At 48.4% G+C, this 18,318-nt stretch overlaps 1 protein-coding gene across 1 annotated transcript in view; it reads right to left on the reverse strand.

The window, feature by feature from the left end:
• Positions 1-5,235, reverse strand: part of CEACAM20 (CEA cell adhesion molecule 20) — a 35,158-nt gene extending 29,923 nt beyond the window's left edge. The window contains exon 1 of the mRNA XM_081807902.1: positions 4,989-5,235. Coding sequence (XP_081664028.1) covers positions 4,989-5,235 — 247 coding nt within the window. The remainder of the gene's footprint in view (positions 1-4,988) is intronic.
• Between the last annotated feature and the right edge of the window lie 13,083 nt (positions 5,236-18,318).

The raw sequence follows: 18,318 nt of genomic DNA on the forward strand, positions 1-18,318 counted from the left end.
AGACGGTCTTATTTCCATTGGATATTCTTTCCTGCTTTGTCGAAGATTAGTTGACCATAGAGTTGAGGGTCTATTTCTGTATTCTCTATTCTGTTCCATTGATCTATGTGTCTGTTTTTGTGACAGTACCATTCTGTCTTGATGATTACAGCTTTGTAATAGAGCTTGAAGTCCAGAATTGTGATGCCTCCAGTTTTGGTTTTTCTTTTTCAACATTACTTTGGCTATTCAGGGTCTTTTCTGGTTCCATACAAATTTTATTTTATTTTTTTTTAAGATTTTATTTGCTTATTTGACAGAGAGAGAGACAGCGAGAGAGGGAACACAAGCAGGGGGAGTGGGAGAGGGAGAAGCAGGCTTCCTGCGGAGCAGGGAGCCCGATACAGGGCTCCATCCCCGGACCCTGGGATCATGACCTGAGCTGAAGGCAGATGCTTAACGACTGAGCCACCCAGGCACCACTGGTTCCATACAAATTTTAGAATTGTTTGTTCCAGCTCTGTGAAAAACGCTGATGGTATTATGTCAGGGATTGCACTGAATGTGTAGATTGCTTTGGGTAACATAGACATTTTAACAGTATTTGTTCTTCCAATCCATGAGCATGTAATGTTTTTCCATTTCTTTGTGTCTTCCTCAATTTCTTTCATAAGTGTTCTATAGTTTCCAGAGTACAGATCTTTTACTTCTTTGGTTAGGTTTATTCCTAGGTATCTTACGGTTTTTGGTGCAATTAATTACTACCTACTTCTAAAGTACTTTAGAAGTATTAAGAGCCCCATTTTACAGATGAAGAAAATTAACGAAAAAAGAGGCTGAGTCACTTTTCCAAGGTCACACAACTGCTGAGGAGAGGAACCAGAATTTGTTCTAAAGGAGTTGGAATTCAGAGCCCAGAGTCTTAATCCCCATCTGAAAATCAAATTCATTTTCTCCTCCTCCCACTTCCCAGTACTTCCCCACATACAGACTTCACTTCAGCCTGAAGGCACTACTTCCCTCTCTGATTCTGTGCTGGGTCATGCCTTTGTGCCTGGCATACACCACCCCCTCCACCCATGTCCTTGCTCCCCTCGCGTCAACCTGCCCAGTTCCTATCAGCCCTTCCATTGGCTGCTGAGCTGTTTCCTCCTCCAGAAAGCTTTCCCAGAGTGCCCCCAGACAGTTAGGTGACCCTCTTCTGTTCTGTGCTTCCATGACCAAACCACATTCCTGAACAGCGGGGACAGGGCTTGGGCCAGCCCCAGACACACAACCCTCAATGCATGACTCAGCACAGGGGAGGTGTCAGGAAGTACAGCCACGTGGGAAGCCCAACTGGCACTCAGACAGCCCTTTGCAAGTCTGATGAAGCATGAGCTGGTGTCACATGGTTGATGCAAGCACTTAGGGAGGAAGAGGGGCATACACAGGGATGCAGTGAGAAGGGGTGGGAGGAGGATAAGCGAAGGATGTGGTGGCATCTGGAGCCCTGACTCTCAGCTGCTTCTTGGGCACCGATGATGATGGGGCCCCAGGTAGGAGCTGCATGACCTCTTTCCAAGCAGTGTTCTTTGAAGCCACCTGCACTACTGTGGTGCCCAGACAACCACACAGAATGAGAGCAGGCCCTGACTCCATATCTGTGGTGAATCTGGCTTGCTCTGGCCTGGGGAGGTGGCGTTTGGGCCCCTTGAGGGCTTTTGCCAAGTTGCTGTGGGTGCAGAGGCAGCTCACAGTGGGGCACGATGGTCCCGAGGCACAGCAGGCCTGCGGGTGAGAAGTGGGAGACGGTGACAGCCCAGTGGACATAGGGAGGAGCTGGAGTCAGAAGAGGGGGGCCCCACAGTCACAGCTGGGACTTCCAAACACATACAAGATCAACTTTGCGAGAAATTACAGAATTATGCATGTGGGGCCACAGAGTCAGGGGACTGTGGGAGTGGATGCAAAGGTGATCCTGTTTGTGTCCATAGAGGGAAGGGCTCGGTGACACTTGAGAGACAGAAAGAAGGAGGAAAGGAGGAGGAACAGTGTGAGAGAAGGAAGGAAGTGAAAAAGGAAGGAAGGGAGAGAGGGAAGGAGAAGGAAGTTTACGGGACCTCTGGGCCTTCTAAGTCACATTCCTTAAACGGGCACGATTGGAGATGTTATAGCATGAAGATTAAGAACCCCAATTTCAGAGTCAGATGGATTGGGCCCCAAATCCCAGCAATTTCAGGTATTAGCTCTGAGCCTGTTCCCACACCTGTGAAAATCAGGGAAGGGAGTAGCCTCACTGGATTGTATGGCTTCACTGCATCCTGTGTGTGTTTGGTATGTGGTCAGTACTCGGTATGTGCTCCTGACTTAATTAATTAACCTAATTAATTGATGTTAATATATAATTCTTCTTAAGGTGGGAGAAGCAGCTTGGATACGGAGAACATGAAAGCTGAACATCAACTAACCCCGCCCCCATCCCCATGCCAGCGGCAAGAGGCAAGGTGGGTAGTGGCCTGGGGATGAGCACTGTGCCAAGTGTCGCCGAGCTCTGAGACTGACCCTGTGCTGGTGGCGATGCTCCAGCCCATGAACCTTCTCTATAAAGAAGGACCAAACCCTTCTCCTACCCCAGGCTGGGCCCAGCTAAGAGGCCATATGCAGATTTGGCCTGGCCAGCATCCAATCCCCCCACCCCACACAGGGTTCCTTTGGGAAGCACCCCTCCCCCACTCTCAATCTGCAGGTTCCAGTGGCAATGATCCTCCAGCCCACTCCCACAGGCCGTGGGCAGACGCATGACCTGTGACTGTCCAATAAGAGCACAGTATCTCCCTCCACAGTGATTGGTTCAGGAGTGGGCACTTGACCCAAAGTGGGCCAATGAGAGTGAGCCTTCGGACGTCAGTAGAACCATCGAGGGAATGGGTGCTCTTTCTCCCAGGGTTACCGGCTGAGTGGAGTGTGTGAGCTGGAGGGGCCGTCCTTCCACCCCTTGGAATGAAAGCCCCACAGAAGCAAGCTAAGCAAGCTAAATTCAGAATTCCTTGGTTTCCACCTAGCACCTCTGTGACCTTCTAGTACATTCTCCCGTTTTCACCTGTGAAATGGCCATAGTCACAGTACCTGCCTAGCTCATAGGTTGTAAGTGAGAATTAAGGCAGTTAATACATGAACAGTATCTATTATTACAACTTGGACTTTCCCCCGTTCCCTCCCTAAGATGCCTCCAAGGCAGGCACAAGGCAGAAGAGACTCGCAGTTCACGTTCAGGGGCTGAGGTGGCTGAATGGCTGGGCGCACACTGGTAGAGACCAGTGCCATTCCGTGTAATGTCCCGGAAGGTCAGGACCCTGTGGTGTGGGGACAGCTCCCCTCGGCCCCTATCGGCAAGGACATCACTGTCTTTCAGCCATCTGATGGCTGCAAATCTCTTTGGACATATGTCAGGGTAAGGAGGCCATGTTCTCCACGGGGGCGACCTTGTCAGCCAGGATGTTGGGCTGAGGCTTGGATTCTGTTGGGACACACAGCAGGGGGCAATGGCAGAGATAATGAGGCTCCTCTACACTGTCACATTCACTGACTTCTGCAATCCTGAATCTCCTCTGTGTAGACATCTCGCCTCCTTCCTGAAACCCTCTCCTCCCTCGGCTTGGAAACCCACACCCTCCTATGCAGTCTTCTTAGCGTGATCTAGTCTAGATCCGCCCTGTCCAGTCTAGTAGCCAGGAGCCATACATGCCTACTGAGGACCTGAAGCCTGGCTGATCCAAATTAAGATGTGCTAAGAGTATAAAACACACAATGGATTTCTCAAATGTAGACAAAAAGAATGTAACCTATTTCAATAAGTTTTATATTAATCGCATATAGAAATATTTTAAAAATACATCGGATTAATAAAATTATTAAAATTAATTTCACATCTTATGTTTTATTTTTTATTGTGGCTACTAGAAATTTTAAAATCCTGTATGTCTTGCCTTATATTTCTATCAGACAATGCTGCTCTAGTAGCTATGTATGCAGAAGCTAGCATCAGACTGAGTTTGAATCAACTCCTTCACTCCTTCCACAACTGATGAGTTACCATGACTAAATCCTGCCTCCGTGTCCTTCTAATAAAATAATTGGACCATCACCTCATAAAAAAAATTTAATATATACACAAATATTGTAATGACAGCTACAGCTTCCTAATTGTCCTCCTAATCTTCTCCTGCCTTCATCCAACATACTGCCCACATGGCAGTAACATGATCTTTTCTGAAGTCAAAGATTGGACCATGTCTTTCCCTTGGTTAAGGGCCATCCTTGGCTCCTGGCTGCCCTGAGAATAAAGGCTCTGAATGATCTGTTCCTTGCTAACTGTTCCAACCTCATGCCCTGCTATCTTCTCCTTGTTTACTATGCCCCAGCCTGGCATTCTTTCTGTTCCTGCAACACCCCAAAGTTCTCCTTGCCACAGGGCCTTTGCGCATGCCAGTCTCTCTTTCACTCCCACTTACTCTTCAATAACCCAACTCCTGCTCATCCTGTTGGTCTCAGTTTAAATGTCAGTGACAATCTTTCAATCATCTCTCTCTCCTTTTAGACTTTAAGCTTCAGGAAGGCAGGGAACACATCACTCTTTGCTTGTCCCTAATAGAGATAAGCAAAGAGTGCCTAGAACAGTGTTTGGAACACTTTAAAGTACTTAATAAATAAGTGAAAGAGTAAATGAATGGGGTCTGATTGATCAGGAGGTGATATTAATCAGCTCTGGGCTGGAGCTAAAACCGTGAGGGACAGAAACTCAAGATCCAGAGATATCAAGGGCATTTTCCTAAGATGAAGGATGAAATTCAAGAACTCAAGGGCTTAGGAGAAAGGCCTGTGGTCCCAGTCCTTACCTTTCTCTGTGACCGTGAGACTCCCCTCCCACCACACTCCTTCCATCTCTGTGGAGTGACCTGGGGTGGAAGTGAGTGGTCTCCCCAAGATCCAGTTAGTGAACAGAGTTCCCTCCAGACTCCCCTGCTCACCAGGGATGACAATCAGTGTGTTTGTAGCACCGCGGTTGCCTGTGGCAGGGTTGGTGGCCTCACATGTGTAGACTCCAGCTGTGCCCAGGTGGATGGTAGCCAAGAAAAGCTGCTGTCCAGTGGGCCCCAGGTTCCCATTGATCCTCAATGGGATGATCTGGGCCAGAGGGTTGCATGTGGTGGAGCAGGAGAGGGTGAGGTTGAACCCAGCTATGAAGCTGACATCAGTGGTGGTTACTGTGGGCATGTCTGGACCATCTGTAGCAGCCAAAATAAATTCCCAGAGAGAGCCACAACAGGGACCCAGGGTCTCTGCCAGGCCCTGTCCTTCCCCCTCAACCTGGTCCCTTCCCTGGGCTCTCACTTGCTGAGTGATCCTGAGAAACTCACCTCCTCTCTCTGGGTCAGTGGGCTCAGCCCTTGTCTTTACATTCTTTGAGGGAAGGGGCTACGTCTATGTCAGTGCCCAGCATATATTTGATGTTTCACAGTTATGCTGAGTGGAGATTATGATGAGTGGACAAATAAGCCAATATCAACATAGCACTATTTCTGCCCATGAGAGAGGCAGACACATATCTGAGAATAGATTTATCCATCTTTTCAGAAAATGTTTCTTGAGCACTTGCCATGTGCGAGGTACTGATTTGGTTTGGGGACACACTAGAGACCAAGGCAGGCCTGGCCCTGACTTCACAGGGCCCCCACTCCTGTCAGGGAGACAGACCCATCCCTGACAGCAATGATCTAGGGTACGCTGAGTAGGGATGAGGGAGCTCAGAAGGATGGGAGTACCTGACCCAGCCTGAGGGAGGGTCAGGGAGGGCTTTCTGGAGAAAAGGATGCCTGAGCTAGAACCTGAACAGTGAGGAGGAGTTATTCAGGCAAAGGATGAGAGCAGGAGTGGAGGGAACAACCTGTGCAAAAGCCTGGGGATCAATCAGATTATGGTGTGCCAGGGAAACTGCTAGTAGGATACAGGGAGTAAGGAGAAACGAGGCTCTGAGGGTCAGCAGAGCCTTGTAGCCCAAGCTGAGGAGGCTGGACTTCCTCCCGGGGACACTGGGGAGCCATGGAAGGGATTTGAGGAGGAGAGGGCTGTGGTCCAGTTTATGCTTTAGAAAGACATGGGCATCTACAGCTGTTGCTGCCTTTATAACCCCTCCATGTGTCCCTGGGTCCAGCACCCCACAGCCCAACCTGCCCGGCGAGGTGGGTGTTTGGGGAGTGACCCTGAAGGAGGCAAGAGGTATGAGATGGGCACTCACAGATGACACTGAGGGGCAGGGGCTCACTGAGGCTGGTGATGGCAGGGTTCTTGGCCTCGCACCACTAAGGACCCATATCACTCCAGGACACTGGGTGGATGGTCAGCTCCCACTGGTCCAGCGACAGCTCCAGCTGCTCACCACCCACCACAGGCTCCTTGTCAATGTCACCACTGGAAGGTGGCATTGCTGCCTGGGGACTGACAGCTCAGGGTAATGGAGTCCCGCAGCTCCAGGGGAGCCAAGGTGGAGGCTGTGATGGTGCGTGGGCCAGTTTCTCTGTGAAGGGGGGATGGATACAGAAGGAAATGTGAATCCCAGCAAAGCCACTGCCTGGCTCAGCCACACTGACCTGTCCCTCTGGGCCTCAGTGTTCTTCAAAACTGGGGTGGCAACAATGCCAGCCTCATAGGGCTGTTGTGACGATGACATAAGCTCATGTATGTGATGCCCTTAGCCCAGAATCCTGCAGACAATGTCCACTGATGTGCCCGTGGTCTTTGCCCTTGGCTGCAGCCTGGGGATGGGGGAGGGGAAGGGGATGTTCTGCACATGACTCCAGTGATCACCTAGTTCCTGCTAACTGTAGACTGAATGAGTTGTTTTCTCAGACACATACGTGCTTTTTTCCCAGTACAGTTGACCCTTGAACAATGTGGAAGTTAGGGGCATCGACCCCCCCACACACAGTCAAAAATCCACATGTAACTTCTGACTCCCAAAAAACTTAACTACTAACAACCTACTGTGGAATGAAGCCTTACCAATAACATAAAGTTGATTAACATGTATTTTCTAAGTTATATGTATTGTAAACTATATTCTTATAATAAAATAAGCTAGAGAAAAGAAAATGTTATTAAGAAAATCATAAGGAAGACTGGGGTGCCTGGGTAGGTCAGTCAGTTAGTCTTCCAACCCTTGATCTCGGCTCAGGTCTTAATCTCAGGGTCGTAGGTTCAAGCACTGTGTTGGGCTCCATGCTGGTCATGGAGCCTACTTTTTAAAAAAAGAAGAAAATCATAAGAAAGAGAAAATACATCTATAGTGATATATTATACTGAAGAAAAAAAAAATCGTGTATAAGTGGACCTGTGTGGCTCAAACCCATGTTGTTCAAGGGTCAATTGTATATGCAGAGTCAATGATGCAAACAAACACCAAATGTTATACAAAGTATTAGTCAATGGATAATGTTGATTATTCATTTATCATTTATTTAACAAGCCCTGGACATCTGCTCTGGATCACATCCTGTGCTGAGTATTGTTAGGGTCACAGTAATGACCAACAAATCCCCAGCCCTGCCCTCCTGGGGCTCAAGGTATAGAGGGGAAGACAGACCCATCCCCAGACAGGTACGATCCAAAGTGAGTAGGGCTGGAATGGAGGAGCCCAAGGGGCTGGAGGAACACAAAGGGGGCACCTGACCCTGCCCTGGAGGGGATGCACTGGCAAAAAGAGAGTTGATCCCATCCTCCACAAACTCATATCAAGGGGAAGAGACATTAAATAATTACGAGATTGAGATCAGAGCAGGCTTCCTGGAAGAGGGAACTGGTGAAGGGAAACAAAGGGATGAGTAGCCAGCAAGAGGACCCAGGCCATCTATCCTTCCTTTCACTCATATATTTATCTAATATGCATTCCTTGAACACCTCTCCAATGTCCAGCCCACTGTAGGGAGACTGGAGACCCAGCAATGACCAAAACAGCCCCGGCCCTGTCTTCATGGGCCTTACAGTCCTCAGATAGGGATGACCCAGAGTAGTCAGGGGAGTGGGAACTTTGGAACTCAGGAGAGGCATCTAACCCAGGGACATGGAGTCAGAAAGGCTTTGTAGAGGAGAGCTACCTGAACTGAGATCTGAAAGGAATAGTAAGCACTCAAAATATGAGCTACTTTTTAAAAAATTATCTCTGGGAGGGGCACCTGGGTGGCTCAGTTGGTTAAGCAACTGCCTTCAGCTCAGGTCATGATCCTGGAGTCCCGGGATCGAGTCCCGCATCGGACTCCCTGCTCAGCGGGGAGTCTGCTTCTCCCTCTGATCCTCCCCCTCTCATGCTCTCTGTCTCCCATTCTCTCTCTCAGATAAATAAATAAAAAATATTTTAAAAAAATTAAAAAAAAAATAAAATAAATAAAAAAATTAAAAAAAAAATTATCTCTGGGAAAGATGTCACTGTAGGCCTGTGCAAGCATAGAACAAGGGGAAGGAACATATCTGCTGGATCAAGGAACCACCATTAATTCATCCTTCTGTCCATCCATCATCCGTTTGTTACTTCATTTAGCTGGTATTTTCTGAGCAGCACGGCAGGGACCAAGCCAGCCCCAGTTCATGCCTTTGTGGGACTCACAGTCCAGTGGGGGAGGCAGAGCCTGGCCCAAGTCCTAGAGGGGAAAAGAACATGGCCTGTCCGGGAAAGAACAAGTAAGCAGATGTGACAGGAAGACAGAGAGTAGAGTCTGGGCACAGAGAATGGGGCAAGAAGAGGGTGAATAGGATGGTGGGGCTCGTGTACCAGACCAATGACCTGGACGTCACTACAGAAGGAGCCACTCTTCACTAATCACTTCTTTCCTCTAAAGACCAACCTCTCTGTTGGGAAAAAGGACAGCGTGAAATGCTTTGAAGAGTTTATTTAAATGGTTGATAGAATAAAGGACCTGAAGAGGGAAAAAAAATATATTGGTGATGCCGTGTACAGCTCGCGAAGAACCAGCATAAATTCCATGAACTATTTCCTACCATCCTCCAGATCTGTCACATGATTCCAAGGAATCTGGAGTCCCCAAATCAAGGTCACATAGGGAGTGCCCACAGGTGGTCTGGGTTGGTTTCTTAAATGGGCAAGAATGTTCACAGCAACAGCATTATTCACAATAGCCAAAAGGTAGAAGCAAGCCCAGTCCACCAATGGATGAATGGACAAACAAAATGTCGTCTATCCGTATGATAGAATATTACTTAGTCTTAAAGAGGAAGGAGATTTTGACACAGGCTACAACATGGATGAACCCTGAGGATAGTACCCCAAGTGAAGTAAGCTAGTTACAAAAGGACAATTACTGTATTATTCCATTTGGGGGGGGGAGTGGGGGTTCCTAAAGTAGTCACATTCGTAGAAACAGAAAGTAGAATGGTGGTTGCCAGGGCCTGGGGGCAGGGAGAATGGGGAATTTGTGCTTAATGGGTACTGGACAATGATGATAGCTACACTATGAACTACATGCTGAACTATACACTTAATGGTTCAGATAGTGAATTCCATGTTATATGTATCTTACCACAATTTAAAAAAATAATATATGGGCAAAAGAGTTTGCATCTCTTTACAGGGAAAACAAGGAAATCCCCTCAGAGGAAGGCAGGGCACAGATGGATTTACTTCTACTGGCATCAGCTGACCCAAGGTCTCTGAATTTGGTCTTTATGAACTCAGAGTGACTCCTCCCCTTGGAAACATTTAATGATGTGAAATCACCACAACATTTTAAAACAATAACACTCAATGTGGGCAAAGACATTCAGAAATGGACACTCATACGCACTTAGTGGCAGGCTACACGGACACATTATTTTGAAGGGTTTTATGCCATGTATCAAGAATTAAAATGTGACCCAACTATTCTACTTTCAGGAATTTGGCCTAAGAAAAAAATCGTGATGTGCAAAACAGATTTATATATACAACTCCTCCTGATCTATCCCTTGTCCCCCTCCCCACCTCCGTCTTTTCATCTTTTGCTGATCACTCCATTGAACTCCATAAACCAGGACATACCATGGGAATGTGCATGTTTTTTCTTCTTTCTTTCCCCTGAGCTCCTTCCTTCCTTTTTTTTTTTTTTGAAGGGGGGTGGGAGGTTGGGGGTCAGGGAGATACTGTTGTCCCCCTGCCTGCTCATCTTTCAACAGTGAATTCAGACATCACCTCCTCCAGGAAGTTTCCTGACCTCCCGGGAGCAGGTTGGGTGCCTCCTCCGGGTCCCCAAGTGCCCTCACTTAGTGCTTGAAAGGCAACATCAAGTGATTAACAGGGAATATTATAGAGCCAGTCTCAGATTCTAGCACCCACTTCACATGATTGTGTGACTCTGGGCAAGTTACCCACATCTCTGGCAGTTTTGTGGAGTTATTCTTAGAAAATATATTGTAAGCCCTAAGGAGTGATTGTGGAAGCAGCTGAAACATCAGCAGCATTCCTGTTGTTGGGCTATTGAATGCAATGGCCTGGTAGGAGCAGGATCCCATGATCCCCAGGGGCAGGGTATAGGTTAGGAGCTATGAATGAATGTAACCCTCAGTCCCCCCCACCTGCACCTGGTGATTGCTAGCCCGAACATCCCGCTCCTCCCTTATCCCATGACTGACTCCCTGCATGCCTACGCATAGGAGGGAGTGTAGGCCTGCTTTACGGCTTCAGGATATTTGCCATCGCTTTGTACTCCTTTCCCACGCTTTGAGACGTCCGTACTTGCTTTTCTTTTTTTCTTTTTTTATTCTTATGTTAATCCCCATACATTACATCATTAGTTTTAGATGAAGTGTTCCATGATTCATTGTTTGTGCATAACACCCAGTGCTCCATGCAGAATGTGCCCTCCTCAATACCCACCACCAGGCTAACCCATCCTCCCCGTACTTGCTTTTCTGATAAAAAAACAAAATAAAAGCTATGTGCAGAATCCAGCTGCTGCTGCCCTCCCTTGCAGAAGCAGCCCTGCATGGCCGCTCAGATTGCTGAGAACTTTATTTCGGTGCGCGACAAGAGTTTTCTTTTAAACATGTATTAATCACTTACTGTGTACCAGGGACTGTTCTGTGTACTTTACAAATAGCAACCTATTCAATCTCACAGCAACCCTATGAGGCAGGGGTTATTTCTACCCATTTTCTGGATGAGGAGGCTGAGGCCCTGAAAGCTTGTCAAAGCTCCTGCAATGTAAACAGCAGAGCTGGATCTGAATCAAGGGCGTCAGTGACTACACTATGCTCCTTCCGGACCTCAGTCTCTTCATCTGGAAAGTGGGGCTAACATTAACAGCGCTCCTGCACAGAGATCTGCAAGGACCATATGAGCGGATTATGAAGGCACCTTGAACAGCGTCTGCCCGTCCTAGCACTCTGTGACCCCAGAGGACTATCATCACTCCCTGGACTGTATCCTCATTCCCTATCTTCATCTTTTCATCATTTCCAGTAATCACGGCCTAACGCCTCCCCTTACTATTTTCCAGGCACTCAAAACAGTGTCTATTTGACCTTCGCAGCAGCCCTCAGGGGGGAATACAATTGTTGCCCTATTTCACAAATGAGGAAATTGAGAGGATCGGAGAGGTTGAGTGCTTTACCTCAGGTCACAGAGTTAACAGAGGTAAAGTAAGAATTGACTGGTCTCAGTCAAAGCCATCTTGCCCCAGAGCTTCCCTTTCAGACATAATCACTTAGCAGAGAGAAACTCTATCCCTGGATCTGACATGATGAATATTTCTCAAGTATGTAGGATCTGGGGATTTGGAAGTTGGGACAGCCAGCCTTGAAGACTGGTCAGACTCCTGAGAAATGCCCTCCCCCACCTCAGCCCCCAGCCACTCCCTATCTGCAGGGCCCCCATCCAGGGCTCAGCCCAACCAGGGGGAGCACCCAGGTGTTAAGTCATGAGTTCTCAAATTCCCCAGAAGTACTTCCTCCTGAAGGGAACTTGGTCTGCAGAGGACAGCCTGTGAGAACTCCTGGGCCTCCCATAGGGGAGATGGCCCAGCCTTCTGTCCCCCTGAGGAGGGCCATGCCCAAGTGACTGGCGGTTGACCCAGAGAGGGGTTGGCACAGTCCTGCTCAGTTTATAACTGCTCAGTGTCCCATTATCTCTTCATCTTTGCCTATATCCCTGGCCCAGGACTCCTGCCCTTTGCTTAGGCTGGTCGTCCCCAGAGTAGGCAAATACAAGGAAAGCCTGCCCGATGCTCCCCGTCCCACTGTATCAATGGGAAAGAGAGGCCCAGAGACAGCCAGCGATTTCCCCAGATGGCACAAAGGCTCTGAAGTCAGGCCCTGGCTGAAGCCGCAGTCTGAAGTCTGATCCCATGCTTCTGGGCCAGTCTGAGGGCCCAGGTGGGAGATGGGAAGTGAAAACCTTCTTCAGGAGCCTGAGGTGGGCTGGTCAGGAGGAAAAGGAAACTCATTTTTACTGAACAACCCATAAAACCCATGGCTCAGCTTTCAGATCTCCCCAGAATCCAACTTCTCAAGGGTTCTGCCAGCACCATCAACATCTCCTGCTGGGACCACTGCAGCTGCCTCCTCAAGGGGCTCCCTGCTCCTGCCCTCACCCTCCATAGTCTGTTCCCCACACACAGCCAGCCAGAGGGGTCCTATTAACACTACGTCAACTATGTCCTCCCCTGCTCAAAAGCCTCCCAGGCTCTCATCTCACTCAGAATAAAGCCAAAATCCCCACAGTGGCCCGTAAGAGCCACCCCCCACCACCACTCCATGATGTGGCCCCATCACTGTTCTCATCCCCTACTTCTTTCCCCCATTGCCTCCCCTCCAGCCACACTGGCCTCTCTATTGTTCTGTAAATATACCAGTCTTGCCTCAGGGCCTTTGCACTTGCTTTCTTTCTGCTCCAAACACTTCCCAAAGTACCCATGAGGCCTCCTCCCTCACCTCATTCAGGTTCTTATTCAAATGTCACCTCTTCAGAGGCCTTCCCTGACCACTCTATGTGCACCCAGCTCTCTGTGTTTCCCACTTCCCTGGCTTATTTCTCTCCAGAGCACTCATCACCGTCTGACTTACTCTCTGCTGCCCTGTGTTTGCTGATTATTTGCCTCCCCCTAATGTCAGCTCCATGAGGGCTGGGAGTTCTGTCTGTTTTGTTCACTGTTGTATGCACAGAGCCTAGGACAGTGCCTGGTATATAGTAGATGCTCAATACATATTTAATGAATGAATGTGTGAGCTCCCGTGCCAAGTAGTCTATCTAATCCAAAGCAAGAGTTTTCATCCCCACGGCACAAAAGCAGGAATGGAGGCTCAAAGAGGCCAGGTCACTTTCCAGCCACACAGCTCACGAGGGGAAGAGGTGGGATTTGGACCCAAGTCTGTCTGATGCTAAAGACCATGTTCTTAACCACCATGCAATACTGCACCTGGATGTGGGGACGAGGCCCAGAGAACATACCAGTGGTCACCCCCATTGATGTCTCCTAAATTAACCAGGACTCTCTCAAAGGTAAGAAGCAAAGGATATAAGGAGCCAAAGCAAGTCCTCCTGCAAGGAGATCCCTTGACTCTCCCTCCCAAGACCTAGATGAAATCTCCTTCTTAACTGAGGGCAGCTCTGCCCCCTGGTGGCCATTCACCAGCACTGCCCCATTGGTGTCCCAGGACACTAGTATTAACAAGGGTAACACTTAACAGGCAAATGCTTAAAATGCCCTAATATGCAGCACCTGGGTGGCTCAGTTGGTTAAGCGTCTGCCTTCGGCTCAGGTCATGATCCCAGGGTCCTGGGAACAGCCCCGCATCGGGCTCCCTGCTCGGCGGGGACAGACCTACCTCTGTCACTATCTCTGTTTCTCTCTCTCTCAAATAAATAAATGAACAAAAAATTCCCTAATATACAAAGACATCCTGAAAAGCAATAGGAAAAAGGAAAACAGCACAATTTTTTAAATGGGCAAAACACACGAATAAGCAATTCCCCAAGGACACCATCCTCAAAGCATCAATAAACTTAGGAAAAGATACCCAGCTTCACCAATGATGGAAATGCAATTTAAAACAATGTTGAGGGGGCACCTAGGTGGCACAGTTGGTTAAGCATCCAACTCTTGGTTTCGGCTCAAGCCATGATCTCAGGGTCTTGGGATTGAGCCCCATCTCGGGCTGCAGGCACTCCGTGTGAAGTCTGCTTGAGATTCACTCTCCCTCTCCTTCTGCCCCTCCCCCGCTTGCGTGCTAAATTAATTAATTAATTAATTAATTAAAAATCTTTCAAAAAAATGTTGAGGTACCAATGTTCTGTTGAGGTACCAGTGTTCATATGCAGATGGGCAATAATAGGGGCATATTAATTATGTCCAGCACTGGGAAAAGAGGCTCATCCAAACGCTGTTAAAGAAAGTAAACTGGGCACCTGGGTGGCTCGGTCGGTTGGGCGACTGCCTTCGGCTCAGGTCATGATCCCGGGGTCCTGGGATCGAGTCCCACATCAGGCTCCCTGCTCTGCGGGGAGCCTGCTTCTCCCTCTCCCACTCCCCCTGCTTGTGTTCCCTCTCTCGCTGTGTCTCTCTCTGTCAAATAAATAAATAAAATCTTTAAAAAAAAAAAAGTAAACTGATAAACTCTCAGGGATGACAGTATTTATTAAAACACATCACATATGAGCCCTTTGTACCCAGAAATTCCAAATTCAGACGGTCTATCCAACAGAAATAGTCGCACATGTGGACAAAATATAGGTACCAGGATGTTTGCTGAAGCATTGCTCTTAATTGCAGAGGATTAGAAACAAGTTAAATGCTGATAACAGTGATTAAATAAACTGTAGTAAAATTTTACTATAAAACAATAGAAAATCATTAAAACTAAGGTATGGGGGTGCCTGAGTGGCTCAGTCAGTTGAGCGTCTGACTCTTGATTTCGGCTCAGGTCGTGAGATGGAGCCCTACAATGGGCTCCGAGCTCAGTGGGAAGTCTGCTTGAGATTCTCTCTTTCCCTCTTCCTCTGCCCCTCCACCTGCACACTCACTCTCTCTCTCTCAAATAAAATCTTTTTTAAAAATAAGGTATATTTAGGGGCGCCTGGGTGGCTCAGTCGTTAAGCGTCTGCCTTCGGCTCAGGTCCTGATCCCAGGGTCCTGGGATCGAGTCCCGCATCGGGCTCCCTGCTCCGCAGGAAGCCTGCTTCTCCCTCTCCCACTCCCCCTGCTTGTGTTCCCTCTCTCGCGCTCTCTCTCTCTGTCAAATAAATAAATAAAATCTTTAAAAAAATAAAAAATAAATAAATAAAAAATAAAAATAAGGTATATTTAGATAGATCCCAAAACATACCATTAATTGGAGAAAAACAAATAACAAAAACAACAGCCCTATGTAAACATATTTTTGAGAGCTCTAGAAAGATCCATACCAAACTAGTATGTGGTACAGTGTACATCTGTTGGGATTTTTAGCTGCCTGGCATTTGAAACTCTTTCCTGTGTTTGGAGGAAGGGGGAACCATGTGGATTTTGGCAGTGACTGAGCTCATCCTTCTAACAGAAGCCCCAAAATTCTGATGTCCACTTTTCCAGCCTCCATCAAGTTAGGAAAAAGACATATGCTCTGGGTTGAGGCAATGCAACCCACCCTCTCTGGACTTTGAACTGAGAGCTAGTGACGCAAAGACGCAGGACAATGAATCCTTGTGTAGGAAGCAGAGGCACACTGGTGTAGACAGGGTCCAGCACTGGAACATTGAGCTGCAGCTGCCCCCAGCACCCACAGCCTCACCACCACTCTCCACAATTCCGAACCAACTCTGACCTTCACCCCAATTTCTGGTCGTCACAAGGGATTCCAGAAGCCAGGTCACCCACATCTTCTACACTCTAATCCCCATATTCCTGTTCCTAAATCGCACCTCTCATCACAGTTCCTAAAGCCTTTCCTCTGTGCTCCCAGAAACTTAGGCTCTCACCAACAGCACCTCTTTCACCCTTTCTTTGCTCCAAGGTAGACCTACTCACCCCTGGGGCATCCCTTCCTTACAGCCCTTTCAAGGGGCGGCTGTTTTCTCTCCCACAGCTCTTGGCCAGTGTGCCGGGTGGCGGGTGGGTGGCACCCTTGCTCCTCACTGCTGCTCCCAGACCATGTCAGGTCTCCTGGAAGTTTCTCTGGGCTGACCCTGCAGCTCCCTTTTCATCCATCAGCTGCCTGGAGTCTGTTAAGCCCCTCCGTTGGGCTTTCTATTTCAGCTAGTAGATTTTTCCTAACAAATGCCTCTGGTTGGGTCATTTTTGTGATGTGTCCCTCCAGCTTCATACTTCCGGCAATCCTCTTTCCTCTCCTGGAGGCCATCAGGTTTATCTTCACTTCCTGTACCGTCTGCTCCATTTATTCTGGGGTCTGGAATGGGGGATTCATCTTCTGTTTATTACATGCTTTCAGCTCTCTTAACTCTTTATTCTGCGGTGTTCGTTTTCCTAAAATATATGTGGAATTGAAGGTAGTCTGTCTGAACTGACGCCAGAGCTGTGTGTCATCAGTGCCTGGCCAGATCAGCTAGCACAGAAGGAATCAAGGAAGTGAGAGATGTCAACAGTCTGGCTTCTGGAAACAGAGGGCTCCGAACACACTGGGTTCAAAGAACGAATTGGAAACACTTCAAAGTATGGACTCTGGGTTTGAATTCCGGCTCAGACCACTTTTTAGCTGAGTGATCTTGGGCAAGTTACTAGATCTCTCTGAGCCTCCTCCTCATCTGAGAGGGGGATATAACAATATATGTTGATTACAAGATTGTTAGGCTATTAAAATGGCTGCAAAGTCTTTGTCGCTCCTTCCACGGAGAGGATGGGACTACGACCAACCCCTCCTGGAAGCTGGGCTGGCTTGGGACTGCTTTGACAATAGCATAGGACCGAAGTGACTCGTGATTTCCCTGGTGAGATCATAAAGAGGTCATACAGCTACCAACTGGCTTCATTTCTTGTTTCTGGTTGTCACAAGGGGTTCCAGAAGCCTAGGTCACCCACATCTTCTACACTCTACATTTCTACAACCTTAGCAGCTTAAGAGAATGCGAACGTATTACCTCACAGTTCTGCAAGTCAGAGAGCTCATGTGGCTTCGCACAGCCACATTCCTCTGGGCTCTCAGGGAGAATCCATCCCCTTGCTTTTTCCAGCTTCTAGAGGTGCCTGTGTTCCTTTAGATTCGCTCATGGTCCCTCCTCATGGTGCTCCAACTTCCCTTCTGTCATCCCATCTTCTCTCTGATCCTCCTGCTTTCCTCTTGTAAGAACTCCTATGATTACAATGGGTCCATCCAAATAATCCAAGTGGGTAGCTCCATCTCAGGATCCTTGACTCAATCACGTCTGCAAAGTCCCTCTTGCCACATGAGGTAACATATTCACTGGTTCAAGGGGTGAGGATGTGGACATCTTTAGGGGAGCATTATTCAGCCTGCCTCTCCATGCCTCAGTCTTCTCGCCCTTGAAATGGGGATAACTGTCGTACCCACCTCTGAGGTTGTTGCGATGATTAAATGAGATCATATGTGCTTGGAGGTGGTCTGGCACTAGAGAGGGCTCAGAAGTATTAGCTGTTGGCTTAGTTTAGAATCCCCCAGAAGATGACTCTGAGACTTCCTAGTTAATCTGGGAAGTTCAAGGAACAGTGATGGGGGGGTGATACAGAGAAGGGAGGATAGATTAAAAAGGGTGGCCGCTATCCAGCTGCCATGGCAGGTAACCAGAGCTCAAGCCTGTAGGGAGACTCTGGGAAGCAGGGCAGGCGCACACCCAAGGAGCGAGGGCGCTGGGATATTTGTGCTCCAATTTCTCTCAGGCGTTACTGAGGGCTGTTTCCGTAGGGTGTTAGCTCAGTGGCACTCCCAGTCTGGCCCATATAGGCAGAGTGATCTTCTGTGGTTCCAGAAAACAGCCCACAGGTACCAAGATGCACGCTGGAAGTCCACTAGAGTGCCACAGACCATCCGAAGGACGTGGGCAGGGCTGTGAGAGCACCAGCTGCAGCTGTTTTTATTATACCCAGCTACATGGGATAAAAATTCATGTGAGCTGTGTGAGGTGACCCGAGGTCGTGGAGGAGAGTGGTCACAACCAGCTGGGGTTGCTAAAGGCACAGCCCCCCAAATCTGAGCGCCCGCCAAGGCCACCTGAGCCTTCAGAGGTAGGGGACTCCCAAAGACAGCAGGGAGCTTTTGTGCCATGGGTCACCCCCACCTCATCCCCTTGACCATAAGGCATGAAAGAGGCCCCAGTAGGCAGTGGCCAAAGCAAGTCAGGGCCCCCGAGGAGGCCGATGAACTGCCAACGCC

Source organism: Leptonychotes weddellii, chromosome 16 (genome assembly GCF_054177405.1).
Source record: "Leptonychotes weddellii isolate Sample4059 chromosome 16, ASM5417740v2, whole genome shotgun sequence".
Taxonomy (NCBI): Eukaryota; Metazoa; Chordata; class Mammalia; order Carnivora; family Phocidae; genus Leptonychotes; species Leptonychotes weddellii.